We start from the raw sequence: 12,277 nt of genomic DNA on the forward strand, positions 1-12,277 counted from the left end.
GCTTGTAAATTATTCTAAATAACAGCTTGAATTACACATTATACAGCTGTAGGTTATAATAATAATATTGACTGGCTTTTCTTTTGGGAAACATCAAATATATTGCCCTCGTCTATAGAGACTCGGGCCAATATGATTCTGTTGCTGGCAACTTATTTAGTCAATATTAAAATATTACAGTGAGTGAATAAATATATTGATAAAAGTATGTTAGGGAATAATTGAGGCTCTGATTTTGTTTGAGAACTAAAATAGTGAAATTCAAGCTAAATTTTTGAATTACTTACTGTACATCCTCAACCTTATTTTTTGTACATATATAGGTGCATATCTCAATTTTTTCACCACGCAGGATGTTTGCAATAGCAAAGCTTTGCAGTTGGGGACATTGGCACTGATTACTAAACGTTTCAATATTTTCGCGCGTTGTTCAATTTGTGGCCGATCAGCAATTCACGAAATCCGCGAAAATGAAACTCCTGAGAAAATAACAGCTTATATAGTATTATTACGGTAAATTAATTGCTGGATTACTCTCCGAGCTTGCAAAATGTTGATAATTTTCCTCTCCCTCCTATCTTGCACTAGGAAACACTCTCTTCCCTCCACGCCCAGCTGAAAGACGAGAAGGAGAAGACTGGAGAGTTGAGGTCACATGAAGGTCAAAGGTTGACCAACATCCAGAGAGAGCTGGAGGCAAGGTCACTGGAGGTCAGGCACATGCAAGAGATGTTGGAGACGCATAAAGAACAGGCTCAGGCATTGCTGAGACAAAAGGTTGGTATTTCTGCCGCTCCCCACCCAGGCAACTGTAACATGAAGGTTTGCTATCAATTGCCAAATGGTAATGACCAATCAAGACCACTACTGCGTTTCATCGCAAACCTTGATGTAATGGGTCCCTGGTGACTTTGTACCTGGTAGGAAGAAATTCCTGAGTGTTGTATTGCCTGATCAGGGTACATGGAATTGTGCAAAAGCAGGGATTATGATATGCAGCCATTAAAAATATTTGTACTAAGTGCGATATAAATATTTGTAATAATAATAATATGAAACATTTATAATTATATAGCGCTTAATACAAATGTTTCTAAGCGCTGCATACTATTACCCCGGCTTTAGCATGGCTGCCCTGATCTGGCGCATCGAGCATTCAAGGAATTCCTTCCTACTGGGTACCCATTTACTACACCTGGGTCGAGAGTGGCAAAAGTAGATAAACGCCTTGCCAAAGGATGCTAGTGCTGCGGTGGGATTTGAACCCCGGACCTTGTGGTTTCAAAGTCTGAAGACTTATCCACTGAGCCGCAACACCTCTACATTATCATTATCATCAAGTTTACTTGCAAGTAAGTTAATGGTCAAACATGAAAGACTTATTTGGAAATTTGCAATTGAAAAGATCAATTTTATCTTTAGCACATCACGTCATGCTTTCCGTTGCAAGAAACAGACCACCAATCAATTGCAATTTTGCTATTTATCACGAGTTTCATAGTTGATTTTGGGACCTAAAATTGACTCGCGGTTTATTGATAGTTTCTTTCCACAGCCTTGGGAGTCGATATTGCAGCAGGTACAATGTACACAGTGTTAAAGTGTACTTATCACCTAAACATGCTTTACTTAATTTGTTCCATTGAATTTGAGACATCAGGGGAGCATTCCATGAAACAGATAGTCAATGATTTTCACCCACTATTGTTATAAGCTACCAAAATCCGTGCATCTGATTGGCTTAGAGCAAATTTTTCTGTGAAAATTACTGACTATGTGTTTCAAGAAACAATCCCTGGGCAGCATAAGGGACACATGGAACCGATCACTTGGATTGAGAAAACCCATCCACGGGAGTGGATGAAAGCTTGCTCACAAATTTCTTGATGTTAGAAGTTTGAATACCATTCCCAACAGACAATTTTTTTTTGATGATTGTACAATTTACTTTTATCTTAAGATTGCAATAAAAACCAATTGTTTCATGGTTTTCCCCAGATTGTTGAAGTGCAATGCGAGGAGCAGAAGAAAGCTGTGGACAAGACGAGCCAACTCCTGGCCGACCTTGAAGCCCAGCGATCGGAGAGCAACAGACTCTCCCTGGAGCTGGTGAAGAAGACTGCTGACTTGGAGCAATCCAACCAGAGCAGGGATAGACTCACCGTCGTGCTGGAGGAGACATCTGCCAAGCTGGAAGAGCTGCAGACCACCCATGAGGACCTGGCAAAACAACTGGCGGAGAAGACTAAGATGATCAATATCCTCACACAGGAGAGGGACCACTATCATCAGATGTCTCTGGAGAGAATCAAGGAACTAGACTCCGCCACCAGTCTCCAGAATAGGTTGCAAAGCCAGGTCACGGAGAGAGAGCACGAATACCAGATGATGCACCAAGAAAAGATCAACCTGACTCGGGTCATCGAGTCCAACGAGAGGATAAGTTCCGATGCAAGGAAGGAAAAGGATAGCCTCATCAAACTCATGGATGAGAAGACTAAGCAGTATGAAGAGGTCAAAGGTGTGAAGGATGACCTGAACAGGAAGTTGAAGGTCAGGGAGAAGAGGATTGGGTCTCTGGAGCTGGAGGTGAAGACATTGTCCGAGGCTGTCAAGGAAAATCATGGTGAGGTGGAGAAGGTAATAGAAGGAAAGGAAGGATTGTTGGAGGAATTGAAGACATGTCAACACAAGGTGAGTCCCATCATGCATTATGTTATTGTCTGATATTCCAAGCATATTATCTTGGTATGAACTTTTCATCATTACTTTCTTAAAATCTTCATTTTTTTAACAACATCAGTAACATGTAGGGTATGCACGTTAAATCTCTCACATATTTGTTTATTTGTACTGAAATTTGGCATAAGAAGTTTTATTTTATTCTTCTTTTCTAGGTATACTCATGCCTTAGTTCATGGTGCCATTTTATGAGAAACCTCATCAAAGATGGCCTTTTGAGAATTTTGCAGTCTTCCAAAATTAAACCTTGGGAATCTAGAAGTGCTAGACATAAGCTCTTCCTATCCGTCTTCTCTCTTTACCAATGCCATCTTGATTGCCAATCTAGATCACTCGTTTGACAAGTGAAAGAGCGCCATTTTATGTCATAAATCACTAATCATGACTTTTCAAGAGTTTTTCTTAATGCAAACCTTAAGACTCTAATAATAATTAAAAAAAGATGTTCCTATCCAACTTCTCTCTTTACTGATGCCATCTTGAATTATCTTCCAGATCACTCATTTGACAGGTGAAAGAGTGCCATGTCATGTTAGACATCACTCAACATGACCTTTTTGAGTTTTCAATTCTTAAAACAAAACTCGAGAGTCTAAATAAGATAATCGAAAGCTTTCCTATCCAACTTCTCTCTTTACCGATGCCATCTTGACTGATCTTTCAGGTCACTCGATTGACGAGTGAGAGAGAGATCCTGGAGACTAGGTATCACGATCTTGAGGCATCCCAGGAGAAGACCAGGAGCAGTCTCCAGCTCCGGATCCAGGGCCTGGAGCATGATCTCCAGATGACCCTCCAAGCTCTCAGGGCCACCAAGTCAGCTGATGCAAGGGGTAATGTTCATTTTAGATTTTAAGATGTCTCTAGAATTGTAATATTTGTCAGAAATGATGTTTGGATGCCTTGAGTATGTCCATCCTAGGACCGTTTCATTACAGTTGTCAGCACTGACAAGTTGTCTTTCTCTGAGAGTTACAACCAGTGCTCCTAAGCCAATAAAAATGAAGGATTTCACTGAAATTGACAGCGCTGAAAATTAGTCATTCGGGGTTCCCAGCCCATCAGGGAGAGCAGGGAAAATTATTTTACTTTTTTCCAGTCAGGGAAAAATCAGGGAATTTAATAAAAAATACCTCAAATCCGGGAAAAATGCCTCAAATGAGGGAAAAATTTGGGAATCTTGATCGGCCCAAAAGTTGAAAACCAGTAGTCAGTCAGACTCTGTTAGATTTTGTTGCATATCAAAGTGGCGTCTTTAACATAGTGTGTTGTAATTTATGATATGTACTAGGATTGCCTTGAATCAACCTCTTTCTGTATACATGCCTGTGTAGTACTACCAGTAATTAGTATTACATTGCTTTTATACTGAAAATACATGCAATTCACTGCAACAACTTAGAAAACATGCAAAACTAGGAATGGGTTTAAATATTATCAGGGAATTTTCAAACTTCATCCTGAAAAGTCAGGGAATTTGTTTTCTTGAAAAGCTGGGAACCCTGTTAGTGCTGACCACTTTCATGAAACTCCTCTCAGATGGCAATCAAAGGGCTCAGGGCTAGATCTTTAACCCTTTCCACGCGTACTTCGCACCAATGCACACTCGGTGCCGTGCGAACTTCGCATTTCACACTCAACAGACAATGCATTGTTTCCCTCCCTGAAAATAATTCAGTACAGATGGGTTCATGGTCCAGCGCACAAAGAGTTAATAATGATGACTATGTTATACATGAAAACAACTTAGATGTATTAAGAGTTACATATGTAGTTAATATTTGGAAGAAAAAAAATGTTTGGATTCCTTGAGCATGATATCCAGATGACTGAAAGCTTTCAGAGCCACCTAGTTAGTTGATGCAAGGGGTAATGTTTGTCATAGATCTTCAGATGTCTTTAGAGTGAGTCAAAATATTTGTCAAAAACGATGTTAGGATGCATGGAGCATGATCTTCAGATGACACAAGAACCCCTCAGGGCCACAAAGTCCATATCCCCCATTAATATTTATGCAGTTATATATTGATATCGTTTTATAAATCTTTGCATGTTTGGAAGACACTGCACTATTCAGCGTTTAGTGGCCCATCTGCACATCCCCCAAAACAGATATGTACATGTACATATCGGGAGGAGAGACCTGTGGGTCTTGGTGATTCAGTTCACTTTTTGTCTCCCAAGCAATGGTGACTTCAAAAAAATAACAAAGGTAATCATAATGATAACAATAATCAAAATTATATCTTTCTAATAACCCATACCTGCTATACATCTCTTTTTTGTTTTCCAGCTGTGGATATAGCAAACAGCGTACAGCAAGATCTACTGAGCAAAAGAAACCAGGTGGATTCGTTACAAATCAGGATACATGCTTTGGAGGAAAGCCTTGGTACAGCTATCAAGGTAGGATGGAAAGAAACTTATAATCAAATATGAGTCAATTTTATGGGTGGGGGAGGAATCATAAGTCTGGCAGTTCATGAAAGAACATTTTAGTTGCAATTGATATACATGTATTAATGAAAATTTTGCATCAGAAATTTGCATTGAGTGCAAATATTTCTTGCAGGACCCCCCGAGATGCTTTAAAGTTTTGTTTTTCCATTTCCAATGTCTTGTAGGAGAAGTCATTCCTGGAGTCGGAGAAGGCCCGGTTGGAGGATCAGGTGTCCAAGCTGAAGGGGCAAATGGAGCGATTCCAACGCAAGCTAAAGAGTCTTGCTGACAAAAGGACATCACAGAAAGACATGGCCACCAAATTAGAAACTGCTCTAGAGAAGGTACATGTACATGTAGGATACTCTGGGATTGGAATGCCATGCCAAATGGGCATTTGTATGTACCCATGACGCAATGTCAGACTTCAAGGCCCGAAAACACAAAGGTTGATTTGAAAACCCACGGTTTAGTCCATGGTTTATGCAGATTTCCTGTATAAATTACGCTTATTTTAACGCGTATATTAAAAAATTTCCAATGCTGATGCGCGCTTTTGTCACAGTGCGCCAAATTGACGCCTGTTGCCTTGGTTATCCACGCTATTTTACTCATGAGTCCACTGTTTTGAATTAATGAGTCCACTCTTCAAACAGTGGACTCAAAAATAAAATAGCGTATCTAACCATGGTAACAGGCGTCAATTTGGTGCACTGACAAAAGCGCGCGTCAGCATTGGAATTTTTATACACGCGCCCGATAAGTGCAAAATTAAGCGTAATTTATACAGGAAATCTGCATAAACCATGGATTCAACCGTGGGTTTTCAAAACCACCTTTGTGAATTCGGGCCAAACTCTCCCTTGTGGGTGTTTTATAAAGCTTTTTATATAGTTATCCACGAGTTAACAAACAACTGGACTTGCTTGATCATATTCCTTGGGGATGAGTTACATAAGGATACAATAGACTCTGCATGAGTTGACCTATCATAAGTGACTCTAAGTCACACCTCTTTGTGAAACACCCTCAGAATATGCAAAACATTTGTCATTTACATCTAAGTCATATTTTACCTATTAAAGTTGATTAAAATTCTGCTGTCCCAATAGATTTGACTTTAAGCAGAATCACCTGTACAGAATATTGTTTAGCGCGAGAATTGGTCACCAATCATGTTCAAAGTCATTTATAACTTATGAACAGTTTAAGGCTCTGTCGCATCGTTCCATGCAAGCAGCAGGTGAGTTTCGGGCAATCCCCGCAAAAATGTGTTGAGCACGTTCAAAACTTTTTTGCGTGCAAATTGGACTTGCGTGCGCTTCCCCGGAGAAGTGCGTGTGAGATACTTGCAGGATATTGCCAATGCAGGCGACCTGCGGGTAGCAGAAATAGTTACCCGCAAGTCACCTGCAAGGTTTGCACGGAACGATGTGACAGGGCCTTCAGGAAACGTCTCTCAGGAGGGTGTTCCAAGAAGCAGTTTCTTAAGGTACAAGCGACTTTACGTATGGCTGGTGATCCTTTCTTGTGCTCAATGTTCAAAGGTTCATCGATGCTGATTTAGCGCTTAGGAAGGGATCACCAGTCGTGCATTTAAAGTCATTAGTAACTTACGAGCGGCTTTAGACAACATCCATCAAGTTGTGTATACTGTTTTGTGTTGGTCATTCTAGGCTGCTCTGAAACACACCGATGCTCAGCGTCTGATTGAGGAACAAGAACAAGCGATAGCCAAGATGACTCTAAGACATCAACTAGAAGTTAAGGTAATGGATGTGTTGCTACGGCAGTGTGTACACAATCTTTCGTTGGGAATACTTGAAGCCCCAAAGTAAGAAATTATTTAAAAATCTGAATTGATCTATAGTTGTAGTTCGATATTTGAAAAGCTGAAGTGAATTAAAGCCAGACTCACAGGGATTTCTCTCATTTTGCCTAATGAAGATCCTTTCCTGGATATGACATTTAGACCTAGGAGACAGCCATAAGGTGCTGCAACAACATCAAACATGTCAGTAGGCCACATCCGCCAAGACCTCGTTTGAAGTTGAAATTTCCTATAATGTTATTGATTGTGATGATAGACATTTTAAAGAACCCTTGCCACTAGACCACCACCCATCAAGACAACATATGTCAATCTTTCCTGTAATGTTCTTGATAATGATGATAGATACTTCGAAGAACCCTTGCCATGAGGCCAAACCCCCTAAACTACCTATCGTGATAGTCTTTCCTGTAATGTTCTTGATTAAGATGATAGGCACTTCAAAGAACTCTAGCCACTTGGGCACCAGCCACATTGACCACCTATCATGTCAATCTTTCTTGCAACATTCCTAATTATTTTGAGTATGACCCTAGATATTTCAAAGAACCCTTGCCACTAGGACACATCCACTGAGACTACCTATCAGTCAATCTTTCCTTTTAATGTTCTTGACAATGATGATAGGCACTTCAAAGAACCCTTGCCTCAAAGGCCACCTCCTCTAAGACCACACCCAACCAATCATCCATGTCCACCCAGCAGAGGACCACTACGGTGGAGAAGGTCCAAACGTCCGAGTCCGCAACCACCCTCACCAAGATTCAGCAGTCCTCGGACAAAACCTCTACTGGAGTGGTAGCCAGTCATTTCTTACAGTCGGCCAGTGTTCAGGCAATGGGTGGACTGGTCGGGAGAAACTACATCAGCCCTATCCCGGTGGTTGTCATGAATACATCTGGGGTTCAGGGTGATGTCCAAGGAGACAGACGGGTGAGTGTTAAAGATGCCTTATCCCTATCCAGCCCTCAATATTTTTTTCGATAAATCTGTAACGCGGAAAGATCACGCTGCAATGTTTTATGACTTTTTTTATTCAATTCCTTCGCAACTTTTATGACCAAATTCGTGATGCAGGGTTCACAGTTCCAAAGTTACGGAACATTTTGTAAGTGCATGTTAGACTCAAATTGTTCAAAAACCTGATTTCATGTACATGTACAAATCCAATGCAAATTCTGTACGTAGCCAAAATAAATGTATCATTACTTTTATTTTTACTGACTAAAAGCAATAGGTTTCATGTTATTTATGACTGAAAATGTGTTTCAGGAAGATTTCCATAGAAAAAACAATGAAAAACATAAAGTTAAAAAAAAACCAAGGAAATACATTTAAAAAAATACATTATTTTATCAAACAATGATTGTTACTGCAGGAGACATCAGGAACGGCCGAGGAAGCCCACAATGTCTCTTCTGAGCTCAAAGACCTTCTTGAAGAAGTCAAGAGTGTATTCTTAGCTAACATGGCTGCCCTGAAGGACACACAGTCTGGTCACAAAGAACCCGATGGTCATACTGGGATGGACAGGTACATGTAGGTTGGAACTTTACCCAGGCCGGGGGGGGGGGGGGGGGGGCCTCGGAGGCCCCCCTCAACGATTCGCGCAAGATTTTTGCTACGCAAATTTTTTTGACCGCGACGCTCGCTGAATTTTACTTTCAAGTCTTGCGCAACTTTTGAGACCAGTTTTGCGTCACCCGGTTACGCAGTTCGGAAAGTATGAAACATGAAAGCGCATGTCAGACCAAAAATTGCTCAAAAACGTGCTTTCGTGTACAAAGTCAATGCAAATTGTGTTTTCAACTAAAAATCATAAACGTATGATTATTTATAGTTTTGCTGGTCTAAATGTATTTATTTCATGCTGTATATGATATCAGAAGAGTCCCAAACAAATTTCATTGAAAAAATAATGGAAAACGAAAGGTCAAAAACGAAGAAATACATAAGGAATTGCAAAAAACAATGATATATAAGAAATTGATCTGATATTGCAATTTTTTCATGTAAACTTGCTAAGAACACCACCAAGGGTTTTTATACCAAAAATTAGAACATTTGGAGCTTTGTTAACGGAGTTAGAAGTATGATTTCACATACTAATTACGCATAATCACTTAATAGCAATTTACATGAAATAAATTACTATACAATTTTGTAGATTATGTCCCAGACAACCTGCCATATGAACTCCCAAAATACCTTGCCCTAGATAGGGTTAAAGCCCCGCCCATGCTACATGTACATGATCTGCTGTAATCTTATTTTTGGTATGAACATTCCAACCTATTGTATAAATTCTTACTGATCAGAGTTCCATATAGTGGGGGAAAAATAGTGTAGAAAGGGTTTCATTGCAAATAATTTTCAGGCCTTTTATCACTTTGAATTGGTATCATTACATAGAATATGGCAGTCCATGTTGTACATGTACATGTAGTTTTCGAATAGCTGCTGGAAACTAGGGACATATAACTTTGTTTATTAAACAATTTCTCGCACCAGGCACTTTTATGAACTACATGTAAAACCTGACTATAATATCATGAGAAGTGGCCCTGAATGACCATCATTGACAATACTAGCATACCTGCCAACCCTGAAACCCAAGAATGTGGGACAAATGGAAGGCATAGACTGAATATAGGGACATGGAAAAGTTCCCTCTACATTCGTACAGACAGATTTCTTACAAACATACATGTAGGATACAGTCGTTGAACATGGCCCTCTCTTTAACAAAAAAATGGGAATTACGCAGGAAGCCTAGAAGTCAAGGTCACTGGAATTTTGTGTATCAATGATATACTGAATGCAGGGGTGTTGTGGGTAAGTGGATAGGTCTCCAGACTTTGTTTCACAAGGTCCATGGTTCAAATCCCACTGCAGCACTCAAGTCCTTTGGCAGTGTTTGTCTACATTTGCCACTCTCTACCCAGGTGTAATAAATGGGCACCCGGTAGGAAGGAATTCCTTGAATGCCTGAGCGCCCAATCAAAAGAGACTTGCTACATGTAAAACCTGGTAGTAGTATGCAGCACTTTAGAAACATATTGCGTTAAGTGCTTTTATATGTTGCATACTATTATTTTTCTTTTCCTTTTTTTCCCCTCGAAATAAGGATAAGTCTGAAAGAAAAATCACCCTTCAACTTGGCGAACGGGCATGACATTGATGAGATAGTGAAATCAGCCAAAGACTCCACCCCTCAGTATAACACAGGTGAGTTAACTGCTTGACTACTGAATTATGTAATTCCCATAGGCCGTGTACGATGATCATCGGGTTTCAGTAGGCGGTGGGTCAACCAATCGACTAGTAGATTCTGTAAAAAGTTCCCATAGGCTTTATACAGGAACCACCCAGTTCCGGTACCCAACATTTCCTTTTGCCAGTTGAATTTTAGAGCTACATGTAAACTGGTCCAAATGAACTTCTTCATTACAAAAGCTGTTTCTTCAGTATTAGTTTTGTATTTGATGGTTGTAAAATTCTGAACCAAACAGCAATTATTGGGAGACAGACAACAACATCTTGTCCTGAACAGGTACACACAATGTCTATCTGACATGTATTGGATTAGATCAGATACTTTATTGGTCTGTTTTAGAATAAAGACATAGAAAATTGGTTTCCAGGAGCAGCAAATGAACGCAATAATGTATAATCTAGTTATCGGTACATAAATGTGATTATGAATATTTTGAATGGGCATATTCTTGAACCCGTTTCATGAACTTAAACTTGACAAAGAAAGAGAAAGTAGGTGAAAATCTTGTTAGCATTAGCCTTTAAACAAGGCCCTACATGTATATCTGTTGTGATATTTATATCACATACCTACCGACTGGAAAAAAAGACTATTCGCAAAAAGCTGTGTGAGTGCGAGGATTTTGAGCTCAGTCACAGGGCCTTTAGGAATCTTACTGGGATTTTTTATGTTAACTATTGTTTTTGACTGGTGATAGCTACCTGAGAGGTAGCGACCAATCAGCGAGATTCCAAAAGGCCTCGCTTGCTCTCACGCTCATTCAGGTATCGCCAATTCTCTTTGTCTGCTGCTAGTCTCGTCTCAGCCATTGCTTGACTAGGAATAGAGCCAAGTTGCGAGGCCTTGTCAAAAGCACTTGTAAGCAGTGACAAGTGCAGGACCCTGTCTAGTCTGCAGGCAAAGACCCTTATTGAAACTTTGATCAACAAGTGGGTCTTCACAAAATACTAGCACATTCAAAACTGTTTCAATTCAGTGCAAAAGGCAATGTAGGCTGCGTGTACAGACCCCTTAACTCAAGTGTAGGGTTTGCACATCCATCAACCTCCTGAATGATTAATCTCTCATGAAACAGCTGCAAAAACAGATCTAAAGAGCAGGGATTTGGAAAATATGATTTTATTTTAGTAATTGGTGTACATAATGTAAAAGAGATGTTCTACCATGAAAAATGGGCCATAATTTGTAATGTCATATTTGTATTATGTTAGGATAGGTTTTTCACTGACAATACCAATTGAAACGTGTCTTTGGATACAGATGCAATGGAACCTCCGCTTCTGACGTCATCCCCTTACAAACCAGAAAGCGAGAACACGCCTCCTCTTGCTTACAAACCTGCCATTCTTAAACGAGACATAGAGCTACAGACACCCTCTTCCCCTGTCACAAATCTCCTCGGGCTTCACGGTCAAGTGCACAGCGATACGTTCTTGTTAAAGCGGCAGGGACTAAATGCTAAAAAGATTGAGAGGGAAACCACTAGTGTGAACAGGGCACATAGACAAGGCACAGCAGGGGCTGTCGTCGCGCACAGTGTAAATGGCACCATTGGACATTCTGCGAGAAGCGCAGCAGCAACGACCAAATCGTACAGTCTGAACAGACCGGACAAGATCAGAGTGAAGGATGGTCATAGAGACAGGGGGACTGGCCAAAGCCACAGGATGCATAGATCTTCTGAGCATGATGCCAGAAGAGCCGTGAGCCATCAAGTTTCAACAGATGAACGCTCCTACGCAATGGACTTTCATCATGTCTCAGTCCCGCTCAGAATAGAGGTGCCAGAGCCTGGACACGTTCACACAAGAGAAGCTGGACTTGACCTTGAGAAGCTCAATGACAGGAATAGAATGGAGAGCGGTGATGTTGAGATGCTGAGTGATCTGATCATCACTGATGATGATGATAGCTCTATCACTTCAGTCACGTCTCACAGCACTGGTAAGCCTTGTCCTTAAACGACAAGTCCGCCCCCAAAAAAAGAT

At 40.5% G+C, this 12,277-nt stretch overlaps 1 protein-coding gene across 1 annotated transcript in view; it reads left to right on the top strand.

The window, feature by feature from the left end:
- Positions 1-12,277, top strand: part of LOC129261354 (coiled-coil domain-containing protein 158-like) — a 41,186-nt gene that overhangs the window by 24,194 nt on the left and 4,715 nt on the right. The window contains exons 13-22 of the mRNA XM_064099092.1: positions 589-777; positions 1,999-2,694; positions 3,407-3,575; positions 5,036-5,148; positions 5,367-5,525; positions 6,858-6,950; positions 7,640-7,945; positions 8,391-8,545; positions 10,140-10,240; positions 11,550-12,233. Of these exons, the coding sequence (XP_063955162.1) occupies positions 589-777; positions 1,999-2,694; positions 3,407-3,575; positions 5,036-5,148; positions 5,367-5,525; positions 6,858-6,950; positions 7,640-7,945; positions 8,391-8,545; positions 10,140-10,240; positions 11,550-12,233 (2,665 nt within the window). The remainder of the gene's footprint in view (positions 1-588; positions 778-1,998; positions 2,695-3,406; positions 3,576-5,035; positions 5,149-5,366; positions 5,526-6,857; positions 6,951-7,639; positions 7,946-8,390; positions 8,546-10,139; positions 10,241-11,549; positions 12,234-12,277) is intronic.

Source organism: Lytechinus pictus, chromosome 5 (assembly GCF_037042905.1).
Source record: "Lytechinus pictus isolate F3 Inbred chromosome 5, Lp3.0, whole genome shotgun sequence".
Lineage (NCBI taxonomy): Eukaryota > Metazoa > Echinodermata > Echinoidea > Temnopleuroida > Toxopneustidae > Lytechinus > Lytechinus pictus.